The sequence below is a fragment of the Aspergillus vadensis genome (genome assembly GCF_003184925.1).
Source record: "Aspergillus vadensis CBS 113365 unplaced genomic scaffold BO88scaffold_18, whole genome shotgun sequence".
NCBI classification, from domain to species: Eukaryota; Fungi; Ascomycota; class Eurotiomycetes; order Eurotiales; family Aspergillaceae; genus Aspergillus; species Aspergillus vadensis.
This window is the reverse complement of record NW_020292056.1, coordinates 629,003-648,797: the sequence shown is the minus strand read 5'-3', so window position 1 is coordinate 648,797 and position 19,795 is coordinate 629,003. Positions and strand designations below refer to the sequence as shown.

The following is a 19,795-nucleotide window of genomic DNA, read 5'->3' as shown; positions in this document are numbered from 1 at the left end:
GTAGATATGGTCGAATAATTTGCTATACCGTCTTCTCCGGAAACGGGTGCGTGCCATGGGAATCTGCTCAGAGGATGCAAAATTGCCCAGGCGAGCACGTCTTCTCTCCGCCTTCTGGTCTCTCTCTCTGCGTCGAACGTTGTTGCCTTGGGCCATCAACATTTGCTGGGGCTCGGGAAGGCCCGGAATTAGTCCTCTTGAGGAAGCTGTCCCGGGGTTCAACTTGATGCCCGCCTAAAGAAACCGAATGCGCACTGAACGAATATTTTGCCCTCGAGTTTCGACCTCTTGGCTTAGTGCGTAACGCAACGAGAACAACAGGTGAACCTACTTGCTTCTTCTTATACTGTTATCCTAAATTACCGGACCAGCGGGCTTTGTCGCTCGGGATTGATGGTCGTTCGTATCAAGTCTTTGTACGTGAATGGTCAATGATATATACACAATGACCGACATCATCCACACTAGAGTGTCAGGCACCACCCGGCCTTTTACCATTCCACGGGACACATACAGATCAACGGGCCCCCAAACCTGAATACTTTATGAATGCCTGAAGGGATCTGTGGTCAAAACCAGTTTAACAGGTCCATATGATTTAGTTCATCAGTAGGGAGTACAATTAAGTAATTTCAGTCTGTCGAGCACTGCCGTTCTGGGCATAAAGTTGTTCAGGGCGGACATGATCAATGAGAATTCGTCCCTCCAGCAGCATTCCATCCGGAAGAAACGTATTTCCGGTTCAGCCTTACCAAAAATGGGTGAGAAAACAAACAACTCCCCTCAGCTCAGAACGAATTCTGAAAAATTTCTCGTTAATTTGGAGCTCAATTGATCTTAAACCTGGTTCAATCATTAACCAGGCTTCTGGCTATCGCCCAATACCCAGAAGTCATGGTGGTGGAACTATGTGGCCAGTGTTGGGGATCCAGCCCCTGAACCACCTCGAGCATGCCACGCAAATCATAGCCGAGGCCCACAGCATTGCTGGAGCTCGACAGCACCAAACGCGCCAAACTACCAGCTCCGACTTTGGATGCTTTCCTCAACAGCGTGATCACCTTAGCTAAGAAAACCCGCGGGCAGCCATCTAGTCAGGAGATTCTGGGAAAGCTAAACAGCCTACAGCCGATTGTAGAGGGCATCACTCTCATCAAGAATGCCGTCAACAACGTACTCGCGTCACCCGCTCCCGTGAATGGCTGGTTCGACCGCTTGGGGAATGAGGAGATGGATACAGGGTGTCGGTATTGATACGACTGGTTTCTTTTCGTGGGATGGTAGGCAGAGAGTTATGCACTGGAGGTTTCAAATCTTCACCCCAGTCTTACGAAGAAGTCAGCATTCCTGAGCTTCAAGCGACACTAGAGGATATAGCTTGCCTCGATTGCGGGCAATCTCGAGCCCACGGGGCCTCAACTTGTCAATTGCCGTGTATAAAGCTTCCGTCCATTCTGCTTCCCCTGATGGTTTCCTGACGAGTTCCTTAGATTTGCCCCAGAGCCTCTCAGAGCCTTGTATAGATCATGATCATTGTCTGATATGAGAAAAACCCTAATATCCATGGGAATGTCTTCATCGACGCAGATATCTGCACGCCGGAGAGGTCCGCGTCGATATCGTGCATCACATGGTCTGGATGGGCTGCTGGACCGCGACCGTTGTGAAGAGCGTGTGGACGAAGGAGGGAGTATAGGGATATCTGATAAGCCGCTTATTCTCTGCTGCGGAGCCATATTGAGAAGGGCGAAAGGAGAGACGGGGCGTGTGTTTTGACCATGCTCCTTGGAAGCGTCAGTTGTAAGGCAAGCGGTCTTAGGAATGCGCTTTGAAGATAAACATATGGGGGGCGCAAGAATGTGAGCGCTTCATTTGTGTCGATGCAATCAATGACCTCTGGGCTTGAACGGAGGTCAGATGTCAGATGCTTCTCAGTGAAAGCGAAAGAGAGGATGACATGCCCAAATGCCAAGACAAACCCAATGTGACCCACTGCTGTGACGTACGGAAACTCAAGAAGCTGTGCGGAATTTCTAAGGTAATACTGGTGAGAGAAGGCTAGTTGAAAATTCAGTACATCTTTTAGAGATGGTTGGAGTCAGCATAGAGGCACTGGTGACTCTTAACTCAAATTAAGTTTATTGATTTTGGTAGTCGGGCATGAGTGCTAATATATGCATTGCGCACCCCTGCACGGCCACTTTTGTTTCTACCTATGAAATACTGGAGCGTAGATGAACCCAAGACGCAGATCCCCGCTATCCTACACAATGGATAAACATGTTCTCCCCACTCACTCCTCATGCCTACCTTTATCTTATAGATATCTTGAAAGCTATACCATTATGCCATTCAAAATGCGGGAGAGTACTAGCCTATCCATGACCAACAATCAACAACTTGACCTTCCCGTAGCTGACACGCGGAACAGTGGGGTCAGGAGACTATTCTTGACCTTGTTTCTGGGTGACGATGCAGAAGTCAACTGAGACAACACTTCGTCTTATGATCTCTGGATACTAATATTGACTGAGTCTGCATCTCAGCCCAGATTATAGTGACTTAGAGATCGTTTGCAGAGATAAGATCTTCCCGGCTCATAAACTACTTGTTTGCCCCAGATCGGAGTATTTCCGCCGGGGGCTTGCTTTGTCGGGTTCAAGGTGAATCCAGATATAGGCAACTCCTTGCACTGAGACTGACAAGCCGCTGGGGATGTTAGGAAACCAAAGAGTCGATTCGTTTGGACGAGAAAAGCCCAGTCTTAATTGAGAAGGTGCTAGAATTTCTGTACACGGGCAATTACACCCTCGGATGCCGTACGACTAAAGCGGTAAACCAACCGACCGATGACGATGAAGAACCAAGGATGAATACAGATCACACAAGAGAGCCGTTGATACATTTTCCGTCAAGGAAGCGTGCCATAGATGGGCATGCGGCAGAAATGGAGGAGCTCGCCAATGAAACTGCTGTAGCAGCCGTAGAGAATACAGCGGATGGATTCGTTGATGGGTTACCGATGAACGAGAGACTAGCTCCAAATAACGAATCCCTCGAGAAAGGTTCAACTGAGAAAGGGGATATCGTGGAGCCGGCCGTCGGTATATTGGCTGACTGTCATCCATGCTACTTCCATGTGCGCATGTATGGCGAAGCGGACTACTTCAAGATCAACGATTTGAAAATCAAAGCAAAGGGAAAATTTCTTGCATCTTTGATGAAACGTAGTGAAAAGGAATTATTTTCAGAGATAGTCGCGGAGCTCTATTCAACACGAGCCAACTATGGAAGACTAAGGAAGCTGGCGCTCAAAGTGATAGTCGATAACTTGCCGAGCCTTAGAAAAGGATTCGCCCCGGTGATTGATTCAAGCAAATTAAATCGGATTCTGATTTTGCTATTGTCTACCGACAATGGATAAGTACGTGGGTGAGCCGCGCATGAAACCATATCCATTCCCTACGGGTTTTGAATACAAGGGGGTCGACTACATGGTTCATCCGGGGGGACTGTAGATCTATCAAGTTAGTCATGGAACGCTCCAAACTACGGTGGTACACTTGCTTGGAGAATGCAGCTAGGATATTCTTCTGGAAGACTTCATATCAGTAAGGTACATTTTTACTAGCCTGGGCTTGCAGCTAGCATGCACTTGTCATAATGTATACTAGCAGCTACTGGTAGGTAGCAGAGGCTTTGCATTGATCCAGGCTAGCTGGCAGTATAGGTATCGAGTAAGCGCTGTCTGCGCTTGAAGATAGCCTGTATCGACAACTAGCCTGAGCTTGCAGCTAAAACGCGCTAGTCAATATCCTGTGCTAACATGTACTGATAGATAGCTTATCTTACATACTAGCCTGCACTTACCGAAAGCCTATGCTAGCCAGTATTGATAGATAGCGATCCAGGCCAGCAAGCAGTATAGGCTATCGAGTGCTTACCCACTATCTACGCTTGAAGATAGCTTAAACTATTTCTAGCCCATTGTAGCTAGCCTGCACTAATCGATAGCTTACGGTATCAGCGTTGTCACGAATTGATATCCAATGTCACGTGTAGGCCTCGCCAAATCGCGGGTTGGGTCCCGACCCTCAACCCAAAACCCGCCAAGAGAAATAAATGACGATAATATATACGCAAAAAATTACATAGATATACTTATAAAAGATCCAATATTTCGTTCGTATTTCTGTAACATATGAGGTTGTGGGTTCTTGGCGGGTTTCCGGTTAAACCCATGGGTACCCAAAAAAGCAATATGGCGAGATCTAGTAACGTGCAAGCTATCCACGTGATTCACATCAAGAGATGTATCCAGATACTTTTCCCTTACACCCACCCATGTTCTGTTGCCAGACCCATTAATAAGTCCCAGATAGCCTACATAATACTATGTGTTACTCAATATCCGATCGAGATATCGCTACGGACTTTGACACTCAGGCCAGCGTTGGCTGGTAGGCAGCACAAGCGTATGTTCATGCGTAGGTTATCTTCGATTATCTAAGCCACTAGAGTTCAGACGATCGTTGCCTCATAAGGAAAATGTTTTATAATGCTTGGGATGAGAACACCGTAAAGCATGTCTGTCTCCAAGGTGCTGCCCTATCTGTTGGTATTTAATGCTATTATTATCGTGGTAATATCAGTTGCAAATGTGTGTACGCTGGTATGTTGTAAATTCCTTAGCTTGGGTGTCTACGCTCTGAATCCAGGAAGTTATTGTTGTAATATGAGGCTGGTGCAGATAAGGAACCAAGCTGGACCATCGGAATTGATCCCGAAGTATGTATACGAAGAATCAACTTGATTGGACTTGATATTCTCGTTGTATATATAGCCTCATGTTTCCCTCTGAATAATACCAATCAAGCTTCCTTTGAACTACTAACAACAAGCTATCTGGACCTTTCGACGTCCATGTGAACAGCTGCTTGAATGTGATATCCATACTCTTCCACACAATAAACGAGTAAAGCAGATGTTTTGGGCTGCTCCTAGTGAAGATGTACGAACTGGTCTTGTTCCTTTAGATGGAGATCCTCAGGCTCCACATGGTGTAGTGGAAGATTTATTCGAGGTCTTTATCAAGCATGGCTTCCACAAATCGTGACTTCAAATCATATTTTCATGCATGATAATGCTCCTGTCCATCGGGCCCATATCCTACGCGATATACTAGCGGACATGAATATACAGGTTATGATTTGGCCACCTTATTTACCTGATTTGAATCCAATTGAGAGTCTTTGGTCGATTATGAAGCAGGAGATCTATAAGCTTAATCCTGAGTTAGCATATGCTTCTGATACTGAGGAGACTCGTCAACAACTTATACAGACAGCAAACGAGGCCTGGCATGCTGTAGAAGCAAGAATTTTAGAGAATTTGTCAAAATCTATGCCACATCGTGTGAAGGCAGTCATTGAAGCAGAGGGTTGGTATACAAAATAATGATTTTGGAGGTTTATGTCCGGCAGAATTGATAATTTAGGAGGGCGGTCTGTTTCTGGTCAATCTAACCATCTTTGGGCGTTCCAAATACTCTTTGCCTCCCACTGTAATCACTTCATATTCATTCTGCCGGCAGTAAACACCAAAAATTACATTCGCTCCATGGCCGCTAATCACCGCCGTACCCATTACTCTGGGGACCCCGGGTTGTGGCCGCTCTGAGGTGACAGGCGCTGGAAATCTAAAGTTTAATAACCTATCCCAGGCTGTGTCAGTGTCGATTATGTTGTGATTCAGAGGAAGGTTCGTTGTTATTCTTCATATCTGAGAACATGAGGGTTTATATACAAGATGAATATCAGATTGATTTCTAATCAATCTGATTCCATATGGAATAAATTCTGTATACGAAGCTCTATTGTTTACTTAGTCGAGCCTTGATTCACAACAGATCAGACACTTTCCTAATATAGTATCTATAATGATGATCTCTTGAAGTGGCCTTAAAGTTGTATTCACCTGGGCAATATCCTGGACTGTGATTAGATAGCATGACAAGGACAAGCCTGCTCTAATTCAAGTACTTATCTCTGTACCCATGTCTGATCGCGGTTGGCGTCCCCGCGGAGAATATGATGTCATGGTATTGATCCTAGGTTCATATTGCCGATGGCTGTAATTTATAAGATATTATCTTAGTAATTTATCTAATTCTGTTGTCTTATTTCCGCCTGTTATTATTAAGCTAAAAGCTGAATCAAGCTGTAATGATACTTTGTCTAATAAACAGAGTCTATGAAGGAGAATATTTCATAGAAGTTAATAAAAGTAAAAGATATATATACCTCCTTAGCTCATGTTATATATGTTTTTTTGGGGATACTACTGGAAAGAGTAGGTATCATGGCATAATAAACTATTTATAGGAATTTATATGCTATTAACTGTAATAAAGGCCCGGAACTGCAGCTTATATATTTTATTAGTTAGTTATTTTTGCTGTAGATGACTTGTGTTTTATAAAATATTCAGATACTAAGACTTATTTCCTACTTCTTTGGCTATCTCTAAATTAAAGCTTTTGCTTGATACTGAATATAAGTTTATAAGCTAGGAGTTTGTTATATCTTAATACTTTATATATTAACAGAAATATCTGCTTCTGATTAATTATTAGATAGATTAGCTCAGGGCCTCTGTACTTTACATATTATATACCTAGCATTTCTAGCTTGTCTTACATGTTAAAGACTTTAATCTAGTACTCAGGAGTGTGTAGACTCTTTTCTAATCTTACTAGCCAAAATACTGAGATACCGGAAGAGAGCTGGCGGGTGGAATCTGCCATAACTTTTATTTCAGTAATGGTATTTCTCTGGAGGAACTAAATTAGCAGAGAACTAAAAATTAATCTTAGTTCCAGAGGCTGAATTAAAATAAGAGTAAATAATAATATTCTCTGAAAATAAATTACTTATTAAAGCTGCAGACTCTGATATCTTTTATATAATATTAAGTCTGTCTAGATTCTTTTTCTTTGCCTTAGTTGGTGTTTTTGACAGTGATTCTAGACTTAGGAATTTTACTATATGTGGTCAAAGGCACTGCCAAATATGATATAAGAAATTATAATATAAAATAAAAGAGAAAAATGCTTACTGAAATTCCTTTTATATATTAGAGGAGCTTTACTATATATAAGAGATAAAACTATATTTGTGTTAGTAAGTATACTTCATAGATGCTATATTATAATAATACAGAGCATTCCGGAGCCTTGGTCCCGTGGCATGCAAGGGATAATATTACTACTTATAATCTAGTTAAATTCTGATATCTCCAAAGAGGGTCTTTATTAGCCAGATAAAGCTGGCACCCGCTATTTGCTTTATTAGTCATTAATTTTGATAGGTATAAATAGTTTTAGGATTAGGCATGCATATAAATAAGCTTAGAGAATATTACTTTTATAATTATTTTTTGCTTATCCTCTTTGGAGAGTTATTCAGGACATGTAAATAATTAGGTTTTTAATCTTTACCATGTGCTTTATAATCAGGTAACTAGGCCCATTAGTGGGTGCTAGTATATAAAAGTAATATCAGAATATCTTACTGGAATAAATTATAGATTATAATATAGGCCCTTCTAAGAAGCTGAATGATAAAGATATGAGTATTATTTATAATTACTTCTGATTCTTGGACCGGATCCGTGCTATCAATAGCTGTAATAGTTCTATAAGCTCTAGTGGACATCAATTGGGGGTATGAGAATCCAGAAGAATTAAAGAGCTATAGAACTTGAATTATTCTAGTTTCTGGATTACTGATCTCTGTTTAGTAATCTTTATTATATAAATCTGTACTTGGTGCTAAAGTTCTTCTGCTTCCAGTGTTTTTTCTTTTCTACAGACAGCTTATATAGCTAGTCCTGGGGTATAAACTGGCCTCCAGTCTTTTTAATTTGTCTGCTATAAATCAAATATTTTAGTAGCTCTATTAACAGAATATTTTTCCCGGGCCTGAGAGTTATATATCTACTGGTTTTCTTTTATTTTCTTTTATCTTTATATATAAATATATATATATTAATCTTATGCCAGCTACATTCAGGATTCTCTGCTATGGAGATAATATAGAATTATTATATGTTAATAAATTATCTGTATATACTGTTGTAAGCAAAGTACTTTTTTAGAAAGTAGATAACAGACTGAGATATCTCTGCTAGATATATTAAATTATAGTTATCTTAATAATCCATGAGTAAATCATTAGCTGAGGTAATCTTTTACTGGATAAAAGCTGACTCTTTATTAATATGCTTTATAAGAATTTTGAAATATAGTCATAGAGCACAAGGGCTGGTACTTAATTACAATATTTAGAGATATATTCTCACGAAGTATTTAATATATCAGAGACTGATAGTAAGCAGGTACAACTAATAGAAATAATATAATATAGATATACAGATACTTGTTTATTTTTGATTATCAGGCATACAGCCAGTATATTCAGCAGGCTGTGCTGGAAATTCGCCCGAGGTCCTAGATTAATAATGAGTGAAAGACTGGTTTTGTAGACAATCCAGGTAATAAGATAGAGAGTACTTAGACAACAGATCTGAGTAATAAAACAAGCATAGTTATATAACTAATATAATCTCACAAGTACTAATTAACACATATAATAAAGATAAGTTATCTCAGGCTGTCTTTATATACTTCTATAATCTTATCTATCTGCTGTCAACTCGACGCTTAATTTATATATATTATATAACTAAGCAAGTGTTCTGATTCCCTAACTTACTAACTATCTAATCCAAATATATAATAATAGTATGGGGTCTGACAAAGATAAGAGATAATAAAAATAAAATAAGAATATAAATTCTAGAACTACTAGTACTGTAATCTGTACATCTCCAGAGTGCAAATTTATATTAATAATCGCGGGAGCCAAATAGCAGATATTCAAGGCCAGAACAGTGCTGTATATACTCTTAGATATAAAAGACTCAACTGCTAAGTTAAAAACTACTATTATAATAGGAAAACAGTATATACTGCTACAGGTGACTAGAACTTGATCTTAGATAGCCAGGATAACCCGCACTCAATATCAGATATAATCTATGAAAACAGTATAGTCAAAGCTTTCTTTTCTGGTCTATTTATAATAAACTGGTAAAGTCTGAGAATAGATAAAAGATTGTCATCTTTAAACTGGAAATAGATATAATTATAGTATTTTATAATCACATATAAATCACTGGACTTATAATATTATGCCTGCAAGAGTCTTGATAATAACAGTATAAATTTAGATTACTGTTATCTTGAGAAATTAAATACTTTATAATTAAATATACCTGTTTTATAATATATATCTTAATCATAATATTAATAATAATATCTAGCAATCTCCCAGCTTCTTAAATAACTATTAATATATCTAGGACTATATTATATATACGGCCTTCACGGTCCATAACACAGGCTTCTAGAATCTGATCAACACTTAAGCCATACTGAGCACTAAAAAAACTATATTTATTATAGATAATCCAGCCCATATATCCTATACTTGATATTAAACTATATAATATAATTAGATCATATCTCTCCAGTTCTATAATCAAGTTTTTAACAAGTATATTACTGCTTAGATATATCTTATAAAAGTCTCTAAAAATTAACTCTCTTCTTAAGCAAGCTATTATTCGGAAACCTAGAATTAACTTAGCAGATCGGGAGTAGAATTCTGTCAGAGAATAAGAATAAAAAAAATAAGCAAAATATATTCTGATATTTATATACTAAATTTAATACCGCCCAGTGCTTATAATAATAAGGCTGAATTTGCAAGATACTTGAGAAACTTTAATATTCTAGCTATATATTAGATTTAAAAAGTGCCTTAAATATATTTAATTATTTACTGAAAGATATTATATTAAATCTATATTTAATTATTAATCATGTCTTAAAAACCTATCTTATTATTTATCTATAATACATGGCATAGCCCCAACTGTTGGTTTGATATAATTATTATATTAAAAACTTATAATATCTTATTATCTCGCCCCTCAGCTTAACTTTTATAATATATCTATACCAGTTAATTTTCTTGCTAGTAGTATAAGCCAGACCAGAGCCTACTCACTAAAGAAACAGGAAATAAAAAGAATATTATTTTAATTAATTATTTTTTTAGTAAATCTATAAGCTGTTTATCTGTCAGAAAGTTCGCTTCTAAGGACCCGTTAAATCTAAAGAAGAATATAAAAAAGATTATTAATATTATCTAATTTTATATTTTTATACCTCCGTCGAATATCTCTTTATATAATATAATTAATATCAGAGAAGCCTTTCATCATCCAGATCTAGATAACTAGAAATTAGTTGATAGCCAGAATCTTAATAATATATTTTATAATAATCTTCCTTCAAAGACAGCTAACTGTTAGAAAAGTTATTTACTAAGACAGTTATTTACTTCCTTCAGGGACCGGGTCAGTGTCTATACTGGATAGATAGATATACTAGTCGCGTATATACTTATAAATCTGGACCAGATAATCCGTCTGAAAGAGCAATAAATAACGGTAATATATATATATATTACAGAGAAATACTTATTGGAGATCTAATAATCATATGTATTTCTGTAATATATAGGGTTTCAGATTATTAGCAGGTTTCCGGGTAACCTGTAGATATCTAAAAGATAATATAGCAAGATCTACTCTCTAAAAGTTATATATGTATATTTGCCTCCAGGATACTACGCTATAAGATAACAAGTCTAATATAATCTGAGAAAATTAATGATTAACCAGCATAATCTTCACTGCAGTTATTAAATAAAAATAGAGATTTAACTAGCTTACACTTCTTACCTATTATATTTATTATATATCCAGTATTGGCTGAAGTATCTGTCTGTTATATTATCTGTTTTTTTCTTTTTATCTTTTCCTTCTCTCAAAAACTCTCCTTTGCTTTATTTATGGTTTACCGGTTTAATGGCTGTCTTTTCCAACCTGTAAGTTCACACGGTCTTGATATTACACGCAAGTAAAATTTAATATATTATATATTATATATGTCCGAGTCCTGTATTTCTATCCTGGATCCCTGGTAAACAATGCGATCGAATAATCTGACTGGATTAGTAATAGATTAGGCACAAGTCTACGTGGCCTACCTCTGGCACACTTATTTGAGGGTCGGGGAATAGATCAATACAGCCCAGGGACCTTGTACATATTTATTAATTTAGATACTATCTTGTCTAAACAGATATTCTAGACTTGTTATTATATATCTAGGCTAGTGACACCCAAGCCTCCTCACCCATAGCGCCATATAAATATTGGGACTAGTTATTACCTTGGAGCATGCGAAGCAGCTATAGTATCATTATCTATAGATCTGACTAGAACAAATAGTATAGAACTGTAATAAATATAATAATAATCCTGATCAGTTGCGCCTTGCGCTACTGTCAGACTTCCAATGAGAGACTGCGAGGAAACTTTAAGAGTTATTTATTTATAATTAAGTTCTATAATTAAAATATCTTATTAGTAACTAGTCTTTGTTTTAGAAATAATATATTTTAATACTTGTTTACTTCCTGCTGAGGGGTCCTTCATACCAAGCAGGTATTTTAACTTTAAAATTTAATAATTATTAATTATAATCTTAGATAGTTATCTGGTAAGTCTTTCTGCTTCTTTTCAGTCCTGCCTATTCCCTTTCCCAGGTCCTCGTACAGAAGATGTCTATGATTATATGTATTATAGTATTCTTTATTTATTGAATTATTTTGTTACTTTTGGGGTAATGGCGGCCGCCTAATCTATACTAAGCCTAGTTATCACTGTGGCATGAGTGAATTAATAATAACTATTGATTGTCAGAGCCTGCCATCCGTGTACTAATAAAATATGTGTTTTAATAATAATCCCGGAATATCTTATTCTCTTTATGAAAGTTATACTACCAAGGTCACGTGTTATACTGAAAGCTTTTATAATAAGATAAGATAATTTTAGAATTTTTTTTATACTCTTAAGCTAAAGTACATTTCTTTACAATTCTTTTTCCAAAGATAACAGGTGCAGATTCAAGAATATTACTATATATTTTAATATGACTTTCTCATATTAAATAATTAGATTTATCTAAAAGCAGCTTTAGTTACTTATTTAATAATATAATAATATCTCTTGATCCTCTTTTAATTACACTTCCTTTGTCTGGGGGGACACTGTCATTTATAATAAATATTAAGAACCAGAATAAATATTTTCTATCTTTAGCTCCAGGGCCTCGTAGTCCGGTTGCAACTGAATTAACTATATTAGCCAAGTCAAGGAAGAACTCAACCGCATGTTTATTATATAAGCAGGTGAAGTAAAAGATAATATCTTGACTTTAATTTTATATATAAACAGCGAGAAATACTGAGAGGAGAGAAAGTATATATATTTTTTATTAAATCTAGATTATCTAAATCTTTTTTTTTAAGGATTTTATATCTTTTTTTTTTTAGCTAATTATTTATTACTGTTTTTATTCTTTAAACTAATAAATAAAGCTTACAGTACAGTGGACACCTGCTATCTTGCAAAGTATATTAAAATACCGGGAGTTACAGTTTTAATAAGATACTTAATCTTAAGTAAAAGATCTCTGCCAGACACACTCAAGCAAAGCTGGAATATTATTAAAGCTTGTTATATTTTCTTCTTAAGATACTCTGATCCTCAGATAAAGAAAGAGCCCGGCAGATATTTAAAAATATTTATAAAAATATTTAATTAAGTAATCTTGTTACTGTTATTAATATACCAGCCACTAACTTTAATAATATAATTTCAGAGTACTCTAAGAGTATGGGACCTGCAGAGAATGTTATACTGTAATATAAGCTTCTAATTATCAACACGCAGTTATAGATAACCATGAAAAGACTTTGTAATAATCTTTTATTTCAGATATCTTCCAGGCCTTGGACAGCCATTACTAATAATAATTATTTTATTTCACATCTCATATCTTTGTACTTCACCTAGGACTATCCTACATTGCAGGTTATTAACCAAGAAATATTCCTGAAATATATAATTATTAAAAAAATCAACCCAGACTGCTGCACCTCGCTGCTTATAAATAATATATTAGCAGTAATAAATATATATTACTCTTATTATATCCTCTATTAGGTCTCTCTAATAATGATAAGATTTATTCAGATTACCTGGAAGTTTTTGCTAGATCCAATAATGGAACATCACAAGGGCAGTATTTCTTTGCGGAAGCAGAGTAACTATAAAATATAAAAGAAAATTATATTTCTTTAATTAATATCTAAACTATGGTCCTGATAAGTTATTTATATAGTTTATATAATTTATATTTTACCTTGACTGAACCTCTGCAAAGACTGATTATTTAAAGTTTAAAATTCCAGAATAAAAATAATTCAAGCTGGCTGATACTCAGGCAATCTGTATAGCTTGTACAAGACTTTAGCATGTTCTTATCCCTGAGAATAAAATATTGCTAGTAGAAAAAATTATTTCCAGAACTGCAGCATATCTGTACAGTCACTGCTTAGAGTCTCTTTATCTTGAACTTATATAATTATGTTCCCGGAGTAAATCTGTAAAACTAATCAGCTCGACCCTGCAGGCAAATATTATTATAAAATTATAAGATTACAGAACTGAAACCACTGGAATATAAGCCTTATCCTGTAACTATATTTAATAATAATATTATGTAGACACTGTACCCTCACTTCAATCAGGTTGACCACATCAAACAGCAGGCACATCTATAATTTATCATGAATAAAATAATTAATTTAACTGAGATTATTACAGATATACCGGATCTTCTCTTTGACAAAGGGCTTGACATGGCAATTAATAAATTATAAATAGCAGTAAGTAAGAAATATGTTTACTTGTAATAATAGTATAACAGCCTTTCTAAAGTCTTTGAAACTAAAGAAGAGAAGTTACTACAGATTTTATATCTGTAATAAAAATTAAAATCCGCGCAAATCAGATAAATATACATATTCTAACTGTCAGTTCATCAGTATTAGATATTACTATATAATTATAGCACTGTTCTAATTTTTCCTAGAGCATCAAAATTTCGGGCTAGCGTCATATTTATCAGAATTTAAGCAAGCCAGATTTGAGCAGTTTTAATTAGTAAAGTAAATTATTCATTACTTCCGCTTATATTATAAGATATATAAATTATAATAAATACCCAGATAATTACTTAAGCCTATTTATAATTGTCTTCTTGTCTTCCTAGGTACTTTGAACGAGGGCGATCCAAAGGATGTATTTATAGAATTATATTAATTTTTAGTAGTTTTCAGTAACAGATTTATGTTAGTTAAGGAGATATTTTATAATCTAGAAAATATTATTTAATCCTCAAAGCTTATATTATCTCCAGAAGCTGTTACTGTACTGGACTACAGGGGACAAGAGATTTCATAATAGCTGTAAGTTTTATTATAGTAGCATTATTTGCCGGAATTATATTAATTTCTCATCATTGTGCTTGTATTGAGTCAAATAGAGATGGCATATAGAATGGATAATAAATAAGACAGAATTATAATTATTAATAATATAATAGATTTCTATTTAAGCCCTATACCACGGGGCCTCATCAATATTTATAGGAATTTTATAAAAAGAAAGCGGCATATAATTTAGAAGATTATAGTGGATTACCAGCAGGAATAATAGAAATTTATGTGAATAAGATACCCAGGAACTTGAGACCAGAATAATAATAGATATTAGAAATGGAAGTGAGTAGTGCTAGTCTGTCAAAGATATATATATTTAGAGACTGCAAGCCCAGTCTTACTAGAGAAATTATTAAGATAAAATAGAGCTAGTGATAATTGGTCTTTCCTGTAAAATAAGTTTTTCGGATTAACACATTTATAATTTATGATATTAAATATATTAAGAATATTTACTAGATATCTTTCTTACTTATTTCTTCCTTACCGCCGCCCCAGTCCCAGAGGCAAAGTGGTTGAATTAATATCTTATTAGATCTTATGGGTTTATTGGTATACTGGAAAGAGGCTTTGTATACTTTATATTATATTTAAGATAATTAGAAATTGCCTTAGTATTTACCATGGTAGTATGTGAAGGTAGACCGCTTGGCAATATACTTTAATAATAATAATAGCTGATAAATATTACATGCGTTATTCTCTCCATGTGGGTGCACCGCTAGGAATCTATGAATTCTGGGATATTTGTGGCTTCTTTGAAGACTGGCTGTACAAGCCCGGGGTCAAGCTTAGCGCCGCAACCTGCGGAGGGGTGTTATTGGCCCATAAGCTCCATCGCCAGTGGCCCACCCTGCGACGCGAACCACTTGAGGGGCCTCCCCAGGGGAGGTAAAGCCTTCCCAGAGATGCGGATCCGACCTCTCAAACAGACGTGGGGAAATAACCGTTGCAATGCCACCTAAGATACTAGTTGGGAGCCACGTCTTGGATTGTCCGAGACACCGAGAGCACTCTTGTAGATCATATGCTACACGATTTAGAGCTATCAGTCGGTCGCAACCATCCAGAGCGACCGGAGGAGGTAGTTCTGAAATTTCTCTAAGTGACTGATGAACTAAGCTGTTTATATCTGTTGTTACATAGCTGCCGCAAGGGTGGCTGGACAGACTATGAATAAGTCAATGAACCAAAACCTGTGTCTAGGAACCGTCAGCATGTTCGCAGGAGGACTAGCCATAGATCTTGGGATCCTCTAACATCACCCCAGGAACGCCGTTGTGAACCCCAGGAGCTCTACCCCTCCCAGAAATCAACAAAATGGCCCTGTGATCGATATCGTCGATCCTGGTGTCACTGAGACGTAGGGTTATGAATGCGCAGAGTGGAATATTGATATCTGATATCTGGGCATGTGTATTTACTGCACGCAGGCTTCTTCTGAGGGAAAGAGAGTTCTCTAAACCTTTTCCCAAGATAGGTAACCTCATACTCTGTTTTGGGTGCTAGAAGTCTATGTATTCCGCAGAATGTGGTCCATCGACAATCTTCCGAAACGAGCTCCCTTGAGGGACTTTCCTCGCCAAAGTCCGACCCAATATTCCATAGGTAAGTCTTGATCATAATGTTCACAGTATCGGCATAGGGTATGTCATGCTCCGTCATGTGTCAGGAAGACGAAATAGGAATAATATAGGGCGAGTATGAACTGTTGGGAATTACAAGAAAGCTCACTAAGCTTTCTGCTGAAGGGGTCTAGCTCGGGGACTTTGCTGCGAGTGTATATTTATATCATCTTTCCTCATGCGTAGAACTAAACTTCTGCTTCGCACCCTTGGGAGTACTCATAAGTCTCCTAAACAGCGTCTCTTCCCTTTATGGTTTTCTAATTGTCCCTTCTAAACTGCGATGCTTTACAAGGGCCTACCCTATCGAAACCTAAGCATGTCGCACGTGATCGGGTGTCCATGGTCAGCTGGTGAAATGGATTAAGCACCCTTTCAAGCTGGAGGCCTCTGGTCCGGCTTTATGGGAGCTCTTACCAAGCTAAAAATGGGCTTTGGGTCTTGTGGATCCGAGATGGTGCAGATCGTGCCCACACTGACGTGTAACACCGTTCTCCTTTACGAGGCGAGACTGTGTTAGAGTGGACGCGTCACAAATTGTGCTGAAGCATCCAGAGATGTTATTCTATCTTCCTAGTATATGTATGAATTTGACAAAGAGTTCGTCGTGGCAGTGGAGGGACGTGAAAAAGGTGGGAAAAAAAAAAAAAAGAGAGAGAGAAAAGAAAAGGCTATATGATTAGAATGTCCAACTTACCTTCCATTTTCCCCCGCAATTCTGGCTCGCCCAAAGTCTGTTACTCAGTGTGTCAATATATATTTGCCCAGCGCACAGCACATCGAAGGTAAAAGAAGCTCCTAGTTAATGATGCCACAGCAGGTGACTCCCCAACCGCCACCGTGATTCTCTAGCCGCCGAACCATTTTCTCTTCGAGCTCTATAACCCCTTCCATCTCTATTCTTGAGGAGCTGTACTGCTGCTTTCGCCCCCACTTCGTGATGGAGGACACGCCAGGAACTGCTATTCCTCTGATGTCACAACGGCCGACGATAGTAACCTTCGAGTTATCCCGCGAATCCTACCCTGAGGGGCATCAACAATTGGTCGTGGGATTTCCCCCATAGACTTTCGCCCGTATTCCCTACCCCAATTCATGGATCGTCCGGGTCCCTACCTATGCCAATCCTCATTGTCGTCATCCCATTAAGTCTTGGCTCAGCCGCCAAAGTCGCAATTCCCCGCATGAACAGGGCCAGTAGCCAGTCGCAACTAGAAAAGGTGCGGCTAAAGCGTTGCTAGTATTGTTACTATCTGTAATAGGTTACGTTGTTCAAAGTTGAAATGGCAACGACGAAGCATGTAGGTTCTGAGTCCTGACATGATGCGGTCATGTGACCTAGCCCGTGAAGTAGGTGCTCGAACATGTTATCATGATTACATACGACTACAATTATACACAGTGACGCGTGGGCAAGACGATTTTCATGAAGCAGCTTCCTACTACGTCCGAATCCCGACTGGCCAACGCCCCGACAATATTCATGCCAATGAAAGGATTCATATCGATCAAGGTCAGGTTTAGTCAATTGATGATCAACGCAACATCTCATGCCCACCATGCTACACACAAAACCAACAGCGGCCAGATGATATCCAGACTTCCTCTTCTAATTACATAGACTGTCTCTCGATAGCTTATATGACTTCTACCTCGCAAGAGCGAACGAGCTCCCATTAAACCTGTTGTACTTATTCGCCTCAGCATCACCTAAAGTAGCAACTTCACGAGAAGGATTACTAAGATGATGTTTATTCCGCTGAAAGCACTGATTTGGATGGCAAAGTCTTGTAAAGTAGCTAACTTTTAGTAAGCTAACCAATAGGTAAGAGAACTCCTTACCTTCAATGCGTTTGCAATATAGTTGCGTATGCCAGCACCGAATGTGGCCGATAAATCTTGGGTTAACTGCTCGTAGAAGCTAAGTTCTGATCGCAGGTCCTTGTGTACCTTTAGCACTGATTTACTCTTACTGAGGAACATACTTTCACACCTGGAAGCTATGCCACATGTGCAACGCCCTGAGACCTTCTTTGGTTTTCTTGCTTTATGCTATAGTGTTAAGCCGCTGAAAATCTGTATCAGCACCACTGTCGAAGGCGGCCACCAACTAATCTAGAAGCGAACGAATTTCATTCAGCTCCTGCTCAGTATTGTGCAAGGAAGCTTATTCGTCTATCAAGGTCCCTGACAAACAGGCATTCTGTACCTGCTTGACTACATTTATCGCATGGATAATCTCCTTGTCAGTTACAGACATTTACCAGTAAGGCGCTGTCTAATAGACCTGATTTGATGCTTACCCCTGTCTTTCCCTATTTACAGGGCTCACAGGCATTTGATCTTCGTTGGTTGATATGGCACCGGCGTCTGATACTCGAGAAAGCCTTGTAGTGGGAGCTGGAGTCAAGATCCTCAAGCCTTCCGCCCGCAAAGGAACCATATCGCTTACAGCTCAGACTAGGTGGTATGTCTCTATGTTAGGAGCAGACGCTGAGCCGTATCCTGAAGAATAGTCAATGAACTGTACAGCACGATTAAGACAGCGTTTCAAGGTGCCCTACATTTGAAGTCGTTTCCCTACTCAGCGGTCTGTATACAAGGCGGTCTGCGGGCGTAGTGACAGATTACATGAAGCAGGAAGAGGACCCGCCTATCCGCAGGACTTTGAAGGCTTCGACGAACGATGATTTGAACTTCGAATTTCCGATAACGCTTACTTGTTTCTGTTCAGGTCAGTTTGACAAGCTATTTGGCGCAGGTATGAACCTCCACTTTATGGCTGCATTTCGCTCTTTTGACCCCTTGCGGCGGACCAGTCGCGCCGAAAACATACCTCAGTCCTACGGCGGAACTCTTGGCTTTTGTGCCACCATAAGCGGCTGAAAGGCACTGCAAAATGATCTTTGACGAAAAATGCATAACAGCCACATTTACAAAAGAGGCTGGGTCCTCCACAGCAATGGAAGGTAGAGCTTACTAAAAACTGCTTAGCTTCACTGCGAAGTCTCGCGACATAAGCCGGTACATGTTGTCGAGCTGAAGGGAAACATGTTAGCGCGAGGAAAGAATACTATTTCGTGATATTATCCAGAATTTCGTGTATTACGATCTGTATTTTATGCCAATAATATCCGGAGAAAAATAGTAAGAGAAACAGGCGATAGGCATGGTATGAATTTCATCCTCGCTTGAAGCAATGATCCACTCTCCCTGCAGTCGCGACTTACCTTTTCTCTATTCAGATTATCGCCCTAACATACTGGTCCTACCATGACACTGGTAATTTAATGAACCTAATTTTGCTCGCTGAGCGTGTTATAAACTGGCTGTATTGCTATAACACAACGTAAGTAAATGACCTAGTATTACGTAACAGGCTGCAGCTCGTGATGAGGGACCTTTGCATATTGACTCCCACTTTGCAGCTTGACAGCTCGCTACGAACTATTGCATTCATGTCTACTGTCATTGGCTGGTAGTTATGCCGCCGTGTAGTTTCTTTTGGTAGGCAGACCAGGGGTGTGCGCACTACGCTACATTGACTAGCAGCCGCAGCAGCAAGCCCCGTGGGAGCTCTTCTGCATATGGGACGGATACGTAACGCTGACTTGATGGCTTATG

At 38.3% G+C, this 19,795-nt stretch overlaps 2 protein-coding genes across 2 annotated transcripts; both read left to right on the top strand.

Annotated features, from left to right (window-relative positions):
- The first annotated feature begins 432 nt into the window (after positions 1–432).
- On the top strand, positions 433–1,243 carry BO88DRAFT_84767 (uncharacterized protein). The gene is made up of 2 exons (XM_025713192.1): positions 433–457; positions 511–1,243. Exon 2 carries the CDS (start codon positions 690–692, stop codon positions 1,068–1,070), a length of 381 nt encoding a protein of 126 aa, XP_025560979.1. The 5' UTR covers positions 433–457; positions 511–689; the 3' UTR covers positions 1,071–1,243.
- A 1,027-nt stretch (positions 1,244–2,270) lies between these two features.
- Positions 2,271–3,631, top strand: BO88DRAFT_445158 (BTB/POZ domain-containing protein; the record flags this gene model as incomplete). The annotated part of the gene is made up of 5 exons (XM_025710186.1): positions 2,271–2,411; positions 2,432–2,466; positions 2,535–2,610; positions 2,723–3,361; positions 3,533–3,631. The coding sequence occupies 5 exons, from the start codon at positions 2,271–2,273 to the stop codon at positions 3,629–3,631; spliced, it is 990 nt and encodes a 329-aa protein (XP_025560978.1).
- Between the last annotated feature and the right edge of the window lie 16,164 nt (positions 3,632–19,795).

Bases quoted from the DNA above. Each gene is read 5' to 3' on its own strand.
- BO88DRAFT_84767 (XM_025713192.1), top strand. From the start codon at position 690: ATGAGAATTCGTCCCTCCAGCAGCATTCCATCCGGAAGAAACGTATTT.